This window comes from Camelus ferus, chromosome 2 (genome assembly GCF_009834535.1).
Source record: "Camelus ferus isolate YT-003-E chromosome 2, BCGSAC_Cfer_1.0, whole genome shotgun sequence".
Classification (NCBI taxonomy): Eukaryota; Metazoa; Chordata; class Mammalia; order Artiodactyla; family Camelidae; genus Camelus; species Camelus ferus.
In genome coordinates this window covers 47,628,566-47,646,162 of record NC_045697.1, presented here as the reverse complement: position 1 = coordinate 47,646,162, position 17,597 = coordinate 47,628,566, and the positions used below count along the sequence as shown (strand labels likewise).

At 41.3% G+C, this 17,597-nt stretch overlaps 1 protein-coding gene across 3 annotated transcripts in view; it reads left to right on the top strand.

The window, feature by feature from the left end:
* Positions 1–17,597, top strand: part of FRAS1 (Fraser extracellular matrix complex subunit 1) — a 408,901-nt gene that overhangs the window by 170,712 nt on the left and 220,592 nt on the right. For all 3 annotated transcript variants that reach the window (XR_004311717.1, XM_032457269.1, XM_006192889.3), the window contains exons 6-10: positions 865–998; positions 8,354–8,437; positions 10,079–10,180; positions 10,571–10,765; positions 16,226–16,315. Coding sequence is in view for 2 of the 3 variants with exons in the window: in XM_032457269.1 (XP_032313160.1) it covers positions 865–998; positions 8,354–8,437; positions 10,079–10,180; positions 10,571–10,765; positions 16,226–16,315 (605 nt within the window). In the remaining variant the exon portion in view is untranslated. The remainder of the gene's footprint in view (positions 1–864; positions 999–8,353; positions 8,438–10,078; positions 10,181–10,570; positions 10,766–16,225; positions 16,316–17,597) is intronic.

Genomic DNA, 17,597 nt, shown 5'->3' with positions numbered 1-17,597 from the left:
ATGATGAAAGTAGAATGCATTCCTCTTGGATTTCAGATGTCACCCACCAGAAAAGGACCAGCAGCTGCTTGGGGCCAAATAACCCTGCAAGTAAAAACACTCCAACAGTAGAGTTTAGAGATGGGCTGAAGAGTGGGCTCTCTGAATTTGTGGGCTCCTTTCTTATGTTTTAGGAGGCCTTCTTGTTGGCTCTCCATGAGAAAGATCTATTAGAAATATTTTTTCCTGGAGAGGTTGAAGGATCAGCCAGTGCTCACGCCATCATTTGCTGGGTGCCTAATAAAAATACAGGGTCCCAGTTCACCAAGCAGGGGGAGGGGGAACTTTTCTTTCCTTCTGTGGTCTTTCTCAACCTGTCATGTTTTTAATTTGCTATTAGTGACACCCTCCATCAGGCACGGGGATATTTGCCAGGTGGATGAGGCCTCCACGGGCATGCTGGGCCCCACCCAGCTACTTGGTGTGTAGGGCACGTGCACGCCCCAGGCACCCACACCCATGTACCCACTGTGGGTGGAGTGTGGCAGCGTTCACTGAGCAGATTTGGGATCAGGCTCCTGAGAACCCAGGAAGGCAGGGGTGCAGCAGGAGGGAGGTGGGACCATGCCTGAGCTGAGGCTCCAGACCCCTAGCACATGCTACCTTGTCGCCCCAGACTTCACTTAGGAAACTCAGAGAGAAAGTTGTTAAGACTCGCACATGGTGACTGCAGAGCATTACCGCCCTAGTGTGGGGCCCGCTTGTTTGCACTGCGCCCCTGAGCACCGGGCCCTGCGTGACTGCACTGGCCGTGCAGCCATGCAGTCAGCCCTGGGATAAGCGAGTGCAATGCTCCCAGTCATCCTTACTTCTCTGACCTTCCAGAACCCTGTTCCTACGAAGGCCATGTGTTTCAAGATGGGGAGGACTGGCGGTTGAGTCGGTGCGCCAAGTGTACGTGTCGAAATGGGGTTGCCCAGTGCTTTGCAGCTCAGTGTCAGCCTCTGTTTTGCAACCAGGTAAGGAAGACAGCCTCGGAGTGGACCCTTCACAGATTTAACTTCACTGTTCAGTGACTTGGAGTCTCTTCTGAGATCATGTCAGGCGGGCCTCGGAAGTACGGGGAACGAGAAGCAAAGGCTGTTCTATATTCCTTCTCCTTTTGGAGACCACCCCTGAGACATTTCTTTTACCCTTAGAAGCTACATATAGGTCTAATTACCAGCCATTTAGGCTAATTGTTACAGAATGAAACTGAGCCTTGAGGATACACACCGAGAAGCTGCCAACTTGAGTTGCAGATGTTCCAAAAATGTCAAGCTAAACATCTGGAAAATTCAGTAAGATGATCAGGATTGTTAATGTTTTCAGTGCATAGGTATTATCTGCTTTTTAAAGACATTATACATGTCTTTGAACCTGGTTATCCAGATGTACATTGTTTAATTTTCTTATAAGCTAATGATTCAAATTATCAAGGGATTTTCTCTGGGGAGGTTTAAAATAGTGGGATCTTGTTCTTCATTTAAAGCCAATCTGATTTTCAAAACATGAAGCTCTTCATACAGATTTAGAAGAGAAAATCAATTGCAAATAAATTTGATATACATGGTATTTTCTAATTTTTTGTTCTTCTCGAAGCTCCTGTAGATGTTCCTTGGCAGTTGACAGATATCCATGAAAGGAGTTTGCCTCCAGTTGAAAAATGGCTCATTTTTGATCTATGGAAAAGCTGGAAGCCAACATTCAGTTGATACAGAGCAGTATTTTGTGTCAAATAAAACAAAATCAATAACATGGCATATTGTGACAATTGGGCAATATTTTAAAGGCAGACAAAAGACAATTAGACAAGAAATGCTAACTGCCAAATAAAGGGAACATGTATCTAATTGAAAGGCTAGATTGTGTTACCCACACTGTAGTACATGCTGCACGCCTGTCATGTCTCCCCATTCATCGCCAAGTCTTGTCCTGGCTCTGAGATTACAAATGAGCTTCTTGGTAGAGCTGCATAATATCTTACATTCAGAGGACATTGTAGTGTTGGGGCATTTTGATTTACACATTCCAGGCTTTAGCCCCCTTGTGTATGAAGGATAATTAAGCAGTTTATCACCATTATAATAAGGAGGTGGGAGGAGGGATGGAGGAAACATCATGGTGTACCTTTCGCTTTAAATCTTTAAAACCTTAACCATGAACTGTGTATCAGGGGTTAGATTGAAAGTACTGGTTCCCATTTTTTAAAACATTAAATATAAATTCTATCTTCAAACAGTACTCCCTTATAGTTTGCATTGATTAATTTCAAAAGATGGAATTTGTTACCATAGTTTTTTTTACAGATATATATACATGTATTCCTTTTCCTATTCTTTTTGGTGTTGAATATAGTTCCCTGTGCTATACAGTATGACCTTGTTGTTTATCTAGTTTATATATAGTAGTTAGTATTTGCAAATCCTGAACTCCCAGTTTATCCCTCCCTATTCCCTTTCCTCCTTGGTAACCAGAAGTTTGTTTCTATGTCCGTGACTCTATTTCTGTTTTGTAAATAAGTTCATTTGTGTAATTTTTTTAAGAGTCCACATATAAGTGATATCGTATGTTATTTTTCTTTCTCTTTCTGGCTTAATTCACTTACTATGACAATCTCCAGGTCCATCTATGTTGCTGCAAATGGCATTATTTTATTTTTTTATGGCTGAGTAGCATTCCATAGATGATTATATATATACACTATATATATATATATATATATATATTTATACACACACACACAACTTCTTTATTGAATCTTCTGTCAATGGACATTTAGGTTGCTTCCGTATCTTGGCTATTATAAACAGTGCTGCTGTATTGGGGTGTATGTATCTGTTACAGTACTTTAGAGTTAAGTGATAGGTAAGCATTCTGAAGTCTTGGAAGTAGATTGATTTTAATCACTCTTACCTCAAGTCTATAGTTTTTGCCTTGACATTAAAAAAATCCAATTGTTAAATTACTTAAGCCATTTTTTCTTGATTTAATATCACTATTAGGTATTGAGTGTTCTGAGGATATAAAGAGGTGCTATAGAATTAGCACCGATTGGAAACATTTATCACTACCACAATCTAACCATCACCACATTTTGGGCATTTATTATGTGCCAGTCATTAATTTTAAGGGTTTTTAATTCTTATAACAACCTATGAAGTAGCCACTATTATTATCATCTCATTTTACAGTAAATAAAACTGAGACTCAGAGAGTTTAAATATTTCACTCAGGGTACCACAGTTAGGAAGTGTCAGTGCTTCTAACCTAGACAGTTCTACATCACAACCTCAAAGGACCACAGTTGACTCATATCTTTAACCATTATGGATACAAGTTACATATCATTTATGTATGATAATCACAATCACAATAGTTCCTAGCATCACGGATCATGATTGCAAGCATTTTATATGTTTTAACTCATCCAGTATTTAAAAAATGCAAGTTCAGTTGAAGAAAAGTATTTCCAGGTCTTGAGCTGTAGAAAATTTTGATTTTTTAATATAGGTGTTTTTTTTTTTATTGTAAAAGGACTCTGCATTTTTTAAGGGAAATTTGGGAAAAGCAGAAAAGAAAACAATCATTCATATTTCCACTATTCAAAAAGATCATGATAGAAGTTTTTTTGTAATCCATTCTAACTTTTTGGTAGGCAAATATGGATATATTTGTTTGTTTGCATAGTTTTAATCACATTCTAGAAGTTGGTGATCATCTCTGACAAAAGGAGAAATTACTTTGTTCAAATAGGGATTTTTCCCCATAGTGGGTAGTGTAAATTCTTAAGAGAATAACTTGCTTTCAGCTTCTTTCCAGGTGCCTTGTGAACAGAGCCGTAACCTGTCTGCTTTTTTGTAGTCTCATTAAAATGGTCTGTTCAGTCTGATGAGACTTCTTCCTCATGATAGTACCACCATTTTTAATACAGTTTTCCCATTCCCAATGTTGATTAATCTGAGTGGATTGAACTTCATCTTCAGATATTTTTTCAAAAAAGAAAACTGGTGTGTCTTCTGAGCCACTAAGTATTTGAGAATTATTTTCTTTTTGACTGCATTCATGAAAGATAATTTGTAGGGGTCTAAAATTTAGGGGGATTATAACCTTCCCATATCAACTCCTTTCCATTGAATTCTGGAATTTAGTGCCATGAAGAAGTCTGAGGTTTGTCTGCTTTCTATTCTGTTATATTCAGCTAGTTTACTCTGTTGAATTCTTGCAAGATGTTTCTTTATCTTTATAATTAGAACTTTTTTCCAGGATATTTTTAAGTGAGGTGTCTTTCCACATATTTTACCTAGAATATTGCAAATCCCTTTCAGTCTGTATTCCAGTTTTCGAAATGTTTTCTTCAGCTGTGGCTTTGATTAGTCATGTCTGTTCCATTATTCTCATTTCTCCAGGAACACCTGTAATTCTTAGCTTGCTTCCTGATCTTTCCCCCTCATTATCGATCATATTCTCTCATCATTTTTCACTTTGTGTCTTTCCTCTGCATTATGGAGAAAGTTTCTTGAGTTTGTATTTACTACCTCCAGTATTGATTTTAATTTGACAATTTAGCTTTAATTTTCTTTTAATTCTTCCTTATTTTGCCTATCATTGGTTCATCTGCTTTTTTAATCCCAATGTTTTTTCTTTCTTTATTGCTTCTTGCTTCTATTTAATAAAGACTGCATTTTCTTGTATCTTACTGAGGTTGCAAAATGGCTTTTAAATCTTTTCTTTTAGATCCTGCAGTACGTAGTGTTCAGACATCTGCTTTTTCTGTGAATCTTCAGAATGTTATTACTTTTGTTTGCTGTTTAGGGTTTTTCCCCTCAAGTTCCTTTCTTTCTATTTCCTCATCCTTGATCAAGAGAAATCTGTCCATACCTACTACTTGAAAGCTTCAGGGGTAAGTGGCCTGCTTTTGGCTAATTTCTCTTCTTGGCTCCATAGCCAGATGCTAAGAAATGTGCATATCTCTTCATCCAAAGGTCCGGCAGGTTTTTGTTTTGTGTATCTCTATTGTCCTGAGATGAGATCTTTTTCTATCTCCATTGCCCAAGCCTCTCACATTTTGAATTCATGAAACAAAAGACTATAACCCCCACTCTGCGCTGCTGCAAGGGTTCTCTCCATGTCGCTCAGGGACTGTATGCTCCACTTGCGGGGCATCCTCTTTCTGCTGCTTTCATCACTTCCTCTGCTCACCCTCCCCCAGTACACATGCATCCCACTCTTTGTGTTTTGTTTTGCTCTGTTTACATTATGGGCTCGACTAGGTATAGAAAGAAAGACATTGACAAAGGTGAAAGACTAGGTGGGCACTCTGGCCGCTCCAAACAGCAGCAGCCCCACCCTGTGGGGATGAACGCATGTTGTGTTTGATATAGGAAGGCAGAGATTTGAGAGGAAATGTTGGTTCTTAGTTTTTTTAACTTTTTTATTTTATTTATTTTTTGAAGGGGGGAGGTAATTAGGTTTATTTATTTGTTTAATTATTTATTGTAATGGAGGTACTGGGTATTGAACCCATGACCTCATGCATGCTAAGCACATGCTCTACCACTGAGCTATACCCTCCCCTCAATGGTTCTTATTTCTGTTTAGGTTTACAAAGTAAAGAAAGGCCACAGACTGTCTTATGCTCAGTGGGACTTCCTCTTGGCAATGGCAGGAGGTTGGTGGTAGAATTTTCATCTAATTTCTATTGCTTCAGAAGTGTCATAGCGGAAGATACTTTGTTCAAGAGCTCTTGGCCATAATATGCTATAAATTCTGTCATAAGTATTTTTATTTAAGGAATGTGGAAAACGATAATTAAATACCACTCACTCTTGAACAACATGGTGTGAACTACGTGGCTCCACTTACATGTGGATTTTTTCAGCAGTAAATACTACAGTACTAATTGATCCATGGTTGGTTGCATCCATGGATGTGGAACCACAGATATGGAGGAACTCTGGATACTGAGAGCTGACTATAATTAATACTCAGATTTTCAACTGTGCAGAAGGTCACCTCCCTAACTGCCACATTGGTCAAGGGTCAACTGTGTATCTTAAAAGGTGGTCCTACCCAAAATTGTAATGTCATTAATCTTTTTTTTTTTTTTTTGGTATTGAACTCCTGTGATCACTGAGGGTACCATATTAGACTTGGGGTTGGCAAACTGTTTCTGTAAAGAGCCAGATAGTGAACATGTTCAGTTTTGCATGCCACATAGTTGGAACAACTGCTCAACCCTGCCATTGTAGCACAAAAACATCCATAGATAGTATGTACATGAATAGATGTGGCTGTGTTCCGGTAAAAGTTTATGGAAATCAGTGGTGGGCTGGATCTGGTCATCAGTCTGTAGGATGCTGGCTCCTGTAGAATCTGTAGGTTTGGAAGGGCAAGTGTACATAGACCAGACTGATGGGATTCAGGTGTATGATAGCAACAAAAATGTACCGCTAAAAGGTCTTTCTCATTTCTCGGACCCATCTTGCTGCTCATCTTCTTCTTACTTGCCTCTCTTGTCCTGCTTATAAAGCACTGGCCCAGATGGGATCTCAATTCTCATGAAGTTCTCTCATATCCTGGGATATTTTCTCTGTAAATGCTTTTCCTTCTTGTCCTTGTGGGTCTCTATTTGTAAAGAAAGAGTCTGTTTCTGTCAATAAAATATATAATTAGGTATTGTCCATAAAAGTCAGAAAGCCTCGTTTTCCTTGTACCAACCTCTATACAAGTAATTACTCTTTCCTCATGCTCTCCAGTTGACTCTGCCATTTAACCTGGGTTTAGTCCATGTTGGTTAAGACAGATTGAGACTAACTCTCTATTTCCCTTTGAGATGTGTGATCATGACATTTGTTCCCTGTTTACTTAACACTGTGTAAGTTCATTGTCTATTTCAATAAAGTTACTGAATAGTGAGTGTGACATCAGATATACTTTTATTTTACTTCCTCATTGATATTTCTTTAAACTGAAGACTTCTGAGGTCAAGAAATGCTCAGTGATTTCATAAATGTCCAGTTTTCACATACTCCATTAAATATCAATTGTCACAATATTTTTGTAGAATTATAAAGAAATAAAATAACCTAGACAAGAGAAAACAGTTCTCATTTTAATTCTAGTGATTCAGATGTTTGAAATAAATCCCTATTAGATAGTAATACATTAATCTAACTGATCATAGATAATTGAGTATAACTTAGTTAAAAAACTGCTGAGATGTGATTGGAATTTTCCATGAAAGATGAAGCTTACTTGACCCCTATACTACAACACACCTCCAAGTACCCTGGCCTTCTTTTTTTGCAGAGTGAATTCCCTAGCAACCATGATAATACAATCCCATTTTCTCCTTCTTGTAAGAGAAAGTGCAAATAAATGTTGAGGAGATATCTTCTATATAAGATCTACCACCTCTTAGTCATTGAAACTTGGTTTATTCTAATCTTCCTTTTCCTACCTTTTATTTGTCTACCTTCCTGCCATTCAAAAGGCTCGTTGATAAGTCAAAGTGAGAAGCTGACTCTTTGGCATTAATGAGGAGACTGTTGCTATGAAAATTCTTCTTAGGGCAGCAGAATGGTCTGATATTTTTGGGGTTGGGAGTAGTAAAGCTGAGAATGTAGGAATAAGGTGATGGGGGGTCCTTTGGGCATTTAGTGTTTGTCACCCACATTTCTCTGCACTGGCTTATTCCTAGATATCTAAGATCATGATTAATTTTTTCATGTTCAAGACCTCCCTAATACATATATATATAAATGTGTGGATTCACATAAAAATGAAAAAAATAGTGAAATAGTTTATCAAGGGAGGGATACATTCACTTTGACATCAGCAGTAACTCAGTAAGAATGTAAATGTTCTTAAGTGTTGAGATGGTTGTTGCTCTGAAGTCCCTCTTTCAACCATTTACTATTACCAGGTCAGCTCTGTGACCTTGGACAAGTCACGCAACCTCTCTGTTCTTTACTTTTCTTTGTAAAGGTGGGAAAAGGGCGTCTACTTCACAGGGTCATGTACAGCACTTAAAACAGTACCTGGCAAACACAAAGTCCTATTATTATTGTTACTGTTATTAGTTGTGCCTTTGTTTGTTCTTAGAAGTGGCTGGGACTTGAGGAATGGGCAGACTTCTTCAGAGTCCCACTGACCTGAGAAGAGCTAATTCTTATCAAAACCCCAGGCAACTAATAAATACTAAACGAGAGGAAATTGCTGTTTCTGAATGCCTGAGGCACGTGATTGAGTTGGCTGTGAGTGAAGTGTTCCTACTGCCATGGATTTTATTAATATGGCCTTTTGATGGGTTGTTTTTTGGTGGGGTGTTAAGGATGAAACTGTAGTCCGAGTCCCTGGAAAGTGTTGCCCACAGTGCTCTTCGCGATCCTGTGCTGCAGCTGGCCGAGTATACGAGGTGAGCTTTGATGTGCCCCGTATTGGTGTTCTGATGTCCGTTCCTAAACTTCTGCCCCCGCCCCACCTCCCTTCTAACCCCCATACCTCCCACACCCATGTCTGACTCTTTGCCAGGATTAGGAACTCCGTACATAAATGGTTTTTTTCTTCTCTTTACGAAGAGCCTTTGTGAAAAAAATTAAATTGGAGGGGATTAGAAATATAAAAGAATGTTCTGGCAAGCAGCACCTGGTTCATGAACCTTGGTAAACTTACTGTTCACACATCTTAAGGGAAAAAGGACTGTCATTGGTTACTCTCAGTTTACTCTTAGGTTGGAGGCTCTGGGAATGTCTGTCTGCTTTGGCTGGATTTTATGCACTGGTATCCAGAGACAGTGTCTTCCTGCCTTACAGTGGGGTCAGGGGCATGGGGGTGGGAGATGAGAGAGGGAAGGGAAGCGAGAAACTGGTGGTAGTGGGTTCCACAGACTTGAAAGTACTGCTCAGGCAGTCTGGATAACTACCCAGCACCTAGTAGTCACCACATAAAAGTGAGTTCAACAAACAGAATGAATGATCTGTCTTGGGAGACAGCTAAGTCAAAAGAAGGTTAATTATTCATAAGCAAACAATATATGAAAAATAAGCCCTACTACTTCCCTTGTGTGCCAGTCATTCTATGGAAGACCAAATAGAAACTGGGATTTTGACTCTCAGTAGAGAATCTGGAACTGAATATTAGGGGATGGGTGTCACAAATTCTAGACAGGTCACTGGAAGTCTAAATGAAAATAACTAACGGGGAAAGGCTTTGAGTATGTGCCAGATCTGTGCTGTCCAGTACAGTAGCCACACGCGTGCTGGATTAATTTCTCCTGGAAGAGAGAGCCTCTACATCTGTTGTGGCAAGTAACAGAAATGCTCCTCTACTAGTGGCTAAAATGAAACATTTATTACCTCCTGGAACAAGAAGCTCAGAGGTGGGGCAGTTGGGGGTTGATCAACCAGGTCTCAATGACGTTGTCAAGGATTTACACTCTTTGACCTTTCCACCCTGCCATCTTTAGCATTTTGGCATTTACTTTCTGTCTCTTCCCCTCCTGTCCCAGTATGTTCCACAGCTTCAGGCATCTCCTTCTCACCCAATCATCACTAGAGCCTGGTGGAAGAAAGGGTTTTTCTTCCTTTATGGGGGAGAAGAGTCTTTTCCTCACCCTCTGCTGCTCCAGCCCACTTTCCCTGAGGTCCCCTGGGTTAGGACTGGGACAGAGTCTGTGCACTGGCTGCAGGGAAGCCTGGGAAAGTGAGCATGTGGTGGTGCGAGGTGGTCTTCCAGCAGAGTGACCATTGATTAGGCAGCAAAGAGGATCTTCTTATTAATCTCCATGTTCCAGGGCCTCTACATGCCAGGCATAGAGCAGGCCCTCGGTGCATCTGTGGAATGAATATAGTTGGATGAAAACAAATCCAAAGTTCTCTTTGGACATTTACTGACTTTTTTTCTTGGAGACTACTGCTGCCTCAAGGATGATAATTTTCAGGAGTACATTCAATGTGGCTCAATTAAAAACTATAATAAAAATTGGGTCTTATGGATCTGTTTCTATTTGATACATGCAACATTGGATTTTCCACTTTTTTCCTCTTTCTTTACACAGCATGGTGAGCAGTGGAGTGAAAATGCCTGCACCACGTGTATATGTGACCAGGGTGAGGTCAGGTGCCACAGACAGACCTGCCCTCCATTAAGATGTGAAAAGGTATTTGGGAGTGTGTAGCTCGATTTTTGCTTTATCAGGGGCGGTCTAAGAAATGCATTTCTCATAATTGGGACATTGTGCTGTACACCAGAAATTGACACATTGTAATTGACTGTACTTCAACAAAAAAAAAAAATGCATTTCTTAGTCCAGTGTGTCCTCTGAAGGAATCAAAAGTTTTATGATGTTCAGAATATTGGAAAGAAATAGGAAAAATCTGCTTCCCAGGGAGGAGGCTGAGGTGGAAGGGAGGTCGTCTCAGCTGGATTAGGTGCTGAGAAAGAAACAGCGCCCAGAGTTGGGGTTTTACGTCCTGGTGCCCCGTCGGCTCGGATGTCTTCGCACCCTCCTGACCACTGCCCTTCACCCGCCATTCTCTGTGTTTCCTAGGGTCAGAGAAGGGTTCGGCGTCATGGGCAGTGCTGTGAGGCCTGTGTGTCTCCTGCCGGAAGCTGCTCGCACGGTGGTGGGATTGTGCGGTACCAGGATGAAATGTGGAAGGGCTCGGCCTGTAAGTTCTGCACATGTGACCGTGGCCAAGTGACCTGCCAGACTGCAGCGTGTGCCGAGGTGGAGTGTGACCAGGTAAGGAGAAGAGGCATTTCTGTGTGGAGAACATTCTCTCCAGCGGGATCAGTGGTCCCTCACCTGCTCCTTCCCTCTTGGCAGCAGAGGGGATGCTCAGTTCCAAGGAGCCTTCTAGCACAGCTCTTCCTGTGGTGTAGCATCAGTGTCACTCTGCTCAGACTGGCCTGAAACAGCCCCCTGGAGCTGTTAGATCTCAGTGCATCTGGTCAACTCGGGAGCCCTGAGCCAGCAACAGGAAAGGATAGGACATGATATGGGATGTTAGCCTATCAGTCAGCACGCTGGACCTCCAGCTGGTGGCCAGCCCAGTTCGCTTGGGTTGTCCGCAGGTGCCCTGGTGGTCCAGCTCCCATCTTAGGCCCCGCTGGCAGTGTTAAGCAGAAAGGAGAGCCAGCACCCAGAGGCTGCTCCTGTGTCTTGGGAAAGAAAATTGAAATGTGTTTTTGTTTTTGTTTTTGTTTTTGTTTTTGTTTTTGTTTTTGTTTTTGTTTTAAAGAACCAGGGAGGGGACCTCATAAATAGTTAACTCTGTTGACCTTTGTCAACTCTGCTGTCTGCAGAATTTCTAGAATCTTCCAACAAAGCAGCCTCTGTTTGGACTATAGATGTATAATGTGGAGAAATTGCTTCCTCCCCCCCCCCCCTTTGAACTCAATTTTGACCCACTGCAAAACAAACTGCTTTTAAAGCTGTCTCCTTCTCCCTCACCACTCCCATCCGCCCCACCGATTTCCCGCGGGGTTGTGAACTCAAATAGATGCGGGAAACTTGGAAGATCTGAAGCGCTGGGTGTCTGTGAAGGCATTTTTCTTTCTGGTTCTTCTCCCCCACATCTCAGCTCCTCTTAGCATGGTTGCTGAGGAGGAACAGGCTTTCAAACAGGGCTGTCAATGACAGGTGCTTTTTCATGTTGCCTCCTACTTCTGTGTCTGGGCAGAGCTGAGACGTAGTTAGGGAAGGAGGATCTTGCCTCTTGTAGTTTATGTCCCTCCACGTGCCTTTTCTTTTCTTCTCTTTCTTTATGTCAGGGGTATCAGAATGGTTGGACGAAGATGAGAAAAACCCTAGTAAGGGCCTTTTTCTGTCTCCCTCTCTGTCAGGCTGAGGCTGGGCTTCCTGGCCTCGGCAGTCTGCCCAGAGGATGCTGGTTATTTCCAAGGTTTTAATTTGTCTGATATCCTGGGGTTTATGGAACATCGAGGAGAGGTGATCCTGGTAGGGAGGGTCCTTTAAGCCACCTATTTGCAGTCAGGTCTAAACAAAGAGTCTCACATACGGAAAATAATTTGACCCATTATCCCTATGTCAATGCATTTCGAAGTACCGGCCAGCCCTCCAGGCACCTGCCTGTGGTAGCAGGAGCCAGTTCTTTTCTGTTCTTAGGAAAAGGGGGAGCAACCACTGACGTAAGTGGAGAAGGCATAAGTAAAGCTGGGTTGGTGGTGCTGAAATCTTTTAGATTTTGTCTATCTGTGGAGCTTTTGATTTCTCCATCAAGTCTGAACGAGAGCCTTGCTGGATAGAGTATTCTTGGTTGTAAGTTTCCTCCTTTCATCACTTTAAATATATGGTGCCACTCCCTTCTAGCCTGTAGAGTTTCTGCTGAAAAATCAGCTGATAACCTTATGGGAGTTCCCTTGTATGTTATTTGTTGCTTTTCTCTTGCTAATTTTAATATTTTCTCCTTATCCTTAATTGTTGTCAATTTGATGACTATGTGCCTTGGTGTGTTCCTCTTTGGGTTGATTCTGTATGATACTCTCTGCGTTTCCTGGACTTGGGTGCTTGTTTCCTTTCCCAAGTTGGGGAAGTTTTCAGTGATTATCTCTCCAAAAATTTTCTCAGGTCCTTTCTCTCTCTCTCTTCTCTTTCTGAGACCCCTATAATGTGAATATTATTGCACTTCATATTGTCCCAGAGTTCTCTTAAACTATCCTCATTTCTTTTCATTCTTTTTTCTGTTCTGAAGCAGTGATTTCCACTAACCTGTCTTCTAGCTCACTAATCTGTTCTTCTGCTTCATTTAGTCTATTCTTGGTTTCTTCTAGTGTGTTACTCATTTCAGTGATTTTGTTCTTCAACTCTGTTTGGGTATTCTTTATATTTTCCAACTCTTTGCTAAAAATTTCACTCTATGCATCTAATCTCCTCTTGAGTTCCCTGAACATCTTCACCATCATTACTTTAAACTCTTTCTCAGATAAATTGCCTATCTCCTCATCACTTACTTCTTCTTCTGGGATTTTATCTTGTTTCTTGGCCTGGGAGATGTTCCTTTGCTGCCTCATATCGTCTATCTTTCTATGTGTTTGTGGATTCTTTCCACAGGCTTTGGGATTATTGTTTTCTTAATTCTGTTATCTGCACCTGGTGGATGAGGCTGGACTAGAGGCTTATGCAGGGTTCCTGGCAGGAGGAGCGGGTGCCTGCCCCCTGCTGGGTGAAGCTTGGTCCTGGACCACTGGTGGGTAGGGCTGTGTCTAGAGGCCTTTGTGGCTTAGGAGATCTGCTGATGGGTGGGGCTGTGTTCCCACTCTGTATGTTGTTTGGCCTGAGACTTGCCTACAGGCTGTTGGGTGGGGCTAGGTCTTGGTGCTAATGATCCAATCAAGGTGTCAGCCTCCATGTAGATTAACGCTTTTGGAATGTCTGCCACCAGCTTTTATGTCCCCTAAGTGAGCTTCAGCCATCCCTTACATCCCTAGAAGACCCTCCAAATCCAGCAGGCAGGCCTGTGAAATCTGGGCAGGCCTAGCCCAGGCTCCTGTGAAATCACTGCCTCTGCCCATGAACCTGGTGCACATGAGTTTCTGTGTACACTTCCCAAGTGAATGGAGTCTCCGTTTCCCCTAGTCCCGTGAGGCTCCCAGAGCCAAACCCTGCTGGCCTTCAAAACCAGATGTCCTGTGGTCTCCTGCTCTTCCCAATGCCGGGACTTAAGCTGGGGAGCCTGACATGGGGCTTAGAGCTCTCACCTCTGTGGGAGGGCCTCTGTAACTTAACAGATCTTCAGCTTGTGGGTCGCCCACCTGAGGGGTATGGGGCCCAATTATATCATGAGCATGCCCCTCCTGCTGTCCTTCTCTGTGTTTCCCTCTTTATATTTCCAGTTGCTGAAGATCTTTTTTGCTAGGTTCCAGTCTCTTTTTGATGGTTGTTTAGCATTCAGTTGTGGTTTCGTTGTAGTCTCCAGGAGAGGCAAGCTCGTGGTCCTACCGCTCTGTCATCTTGACTGGAAATTTGACCCTTGTCTTTGATGTATAAAACCAAGTCCCTAGACATTGAAACATAAATAAATCATAAATAAATCATAGCATAATCTGGTGATTTCTATGATTCTGTATTTAGTATTATCTTTGAGCATGAATTCACATGAAGTCAATTTATCTTTTTTTTAAAAGAAACTTGCACTCATATATGAGGGATTAAATGTGGGGGGGAGTCAAAGCTTGTAGCAAATGCACGGAAGAGGGTAGTCGTGCCATCAGTGTGAGATGCCCTTCCCTTCTCCAGTGGAGGGAGAGTCCCTCAAGAGCCTTTCCTTTTCCAGTGGACAGGTGAGTGGATTAATACAGTCTTTGGTCTGGTGGGTGGCTGTTGGTGTGATTCAGTGGGGAGGGGTTAGCAGAGTCCACCTGGCCTATGAAGCAGAATCCTCTTAGAAAGAAAAGGGTTACTTTTGTTTCACAGAGTAGTTTTTCTCAAAGCAAAAGGCAAATGCTAATTGGAGCAGGCTCCCTACCGCAGTGAACTGTCGCAGTTTGGGGCACCCAGACGTCTATAAATAGCAGATCTGTTTATAACTTCCTATCTCACCAAAACTCCTTCCCCAGGAGCAGGGCTTGCTGTTATTTACAGCTGCGTTTGAAGACACCGAAAAGCCACCTTCTTTGCCTTATCGGGGTGATGCAGGCTCCGTTTTCAGTCCTGTCTGTGTGTACTGGAGCAGGCACTCAAGAATCTCTCATGCATTTCGTCTTTAATAGAAGTACACATACTCTGTCTCGTTTCAAAACATTGTTTTAAGTGACTTAGATAACAGGTTTATAAACCCCTTTATATGCTTAGAGAGCAAATTTCACTGTTTCTGTGTTATGCCTTCACCACCAGCTGATTTGTCACGTTTAGGCAAAACAATTTATATGTAAATAACGTCTGCTCCCTAAAGCACTCTTTGCTCTCTCTTTTGGCCTCTGATTGGCATGAAGTTTTGAAGGACAGTAATCTATTTAACTCCCTCCTTTTTTAAATTACTTTTCAGATACTATAAAAAGTCATGATCATTCATATACTTGTGTTTCTTTTAAAAGTTGTCTTTTCCTTCGTTAAAATAATACACATTCATTCTAGAAAATTGAAGACGCAAGAGAGGCAGAAAAGAGACTTTAAAATTTACCCATAATGCTACAATTTAAAGACAACCAATGCTTTTATTTTATATTTTTCTTTAATGAACAGCATTTTTAAACATAAAACATCATCTGATTTTTCTGTTTATGCAATTTTACATTATTCAGTTTTTACCCAACATGGTTTTTGCACTTCAAATGTAATACAGATCGCAAATTAAATAATGTCTTCATGCAAAGAAAACCACCATTTTTTAGAAAGTAGATTATATCTTTAGAAAGTGGAAAGTGCTACAAAGAATACTCTTTAGCCTGTAGATACTAGATGGTAGTAAATGCATGCGAAAAATTCTAAATAGAGGTTGTATTTTTAACAGCAGAGTTCCTGGGATGTAGGACTGCAGTGGAATTATGTTTTCTGAGTTACAGAATTCAAAATTATTTAATTTGTTATAGTACACATTTATTATTTTTTAATAAATCAAAATTTGAAATGATTGATGCTGGGCAGTTAAAATAATAAGACTTTGGAAGTTAAATGTCTACCTTCCTCCTGTGGCATTTCTTTCCTTCCTCTTATAATTTTTAAAATAGTGATTATGCGAGTTGGATAACAGCTTCAGAAAAGAAATTAGTTTTCTGCTCTTTAATTTATGCCTGAGACTTCATCTGTGCATAAAAGGATGTGTCTGATTTTGTATTCAAGGAAAAATGTTGATTTGATTTGAGCACTGTTAATGAAATGAAATCACAAGTTCAAACCTTGTATATTTAGGGTAGCCTGATCCTTTTCTGAAACTGGTAACTTTCCAAGACTGTAACATTAATCTTGGCCATTCTTCTTCTTTGTGTGAGTTCCTGGTCGTGGGTAGGAAATTACGCCCAAGTATCACCAGAACTGAAAAGAACTTGGAGGAAGGGATGAGCTGTACTGAGTAGGCTTTCCATAGGAAGATGGCGCAGGCGAGATGGACTAAGTCGTGGGCCAAAGCAGAGGGCTGTTTTGAGGTTTTTCATTCTAGTCAGGGAATTTAGCTGCTTTGCAATTTAGCATTGCTACCTGGAGATGTTAATTTGATATGTGCCTCCGCAACCCTTTCTTCTACAGGGTGAAGAATTAATTCACTTAGATGGAAAATGCTGTCCTGAATGCATTTCGAGGAGTAGTTATTGTGTATCTGAAGATAATGCAGAATTTGTGAGTATCGGGCTAATAACCAAAGCCTATTGAAAATTAATCATTCAAAATTAATTTAACAAGGGGGCATTACTTTCTCCTTTCTCTTATCCATTCATTTGTTCAACAAACGTGATTGCACACCTACTATGTGCCGGGTACTAGAGATACAGAAATGAACACAGCAGCAGAGTCTCTGCTCTTAGTGAGCTTCCGTCCTAGCATGGGAACACTGACAACAAATACATGTCAGGTGGTGACGGGTACTGCCTCGAGAATAAAGCAGCCAGCGGGTAACTGAGGGGAGCGAAGTGCTCTTTTCCATCGGATGACTGGGGAAGTCTTATGGAGAGAAATTAGAGCAAAACATGAAGGAAGTGAGGGAGCAAGCCGGGGATATCTGGGGGGAAACATAGCAGGAAGAGGGATCACCAGACAAAAAAGCAGTGAAGCAGAAGTGTGCTTGGCACGTCCGAGAAACAGCAAGAAAGTAGTCTGGGTGGAACGAAGCAAAGGATGGGGAAAGGAGTTGAAATGACGTCCAGGAGGTAGCTTGGTCCCTGGTTCTACCCTGTTGCAGATGGGAGCTGCTGGGGAGTTTTGAGCAGAGCAGTTCTGCGATGGGGCTTACTTGTGAAAGATCACCTTGGCTGCCAGGTTGAGCCAGTCATGGGACGGGGCGAGCCTGGGAGTAGACAGTCAGGTTTTTGCAACAGTCCAGAGGAGAGGGGGAGTAGCTTGGTCTCCAGAGCAGATGATATAAAGCAATCGGGCTCTAGATTTATTTTGCAGGTAGAACTGAAAGGATTTTGATGGATTGGATGTAGAGCAAAACTCTTATTAGCAAAGGTTTATTTCTCCCTAAATCTGTACTTTTTTTTTTATTATATATCCCAAGGGAAACATATTTATCTTAACCTCTTCAAATTTGCTCTATTTATATAGCCCTTATTTTCCACATGGGGTTCCTGGAATGTGGATGATTGTGCGGCATACTTTTAAGTACATCATAAGTACAGCTGCTCCTTTGACCAATCAGAATGGGATCATAAGAATTAGGATTACATACTTTGACTTGTGAACTGATTCCTACACACTTTTTCTTTGTGATTTGGTTAAATCGCATCTGTCAACCTGCCAGTGTCTTGAATAAACTGGGAAGGTAGAATTGTGCAGGGTTAACATGCAGGCTCTAAGTTCAAACCCCCTACTTTGCCACATACTGACTGTGACCTTGGGCAAGTTACTTAATCCTCAGTTGTAAAGTAGAGATAAAAATAGTACTTACCTCAGGTGTCTATTG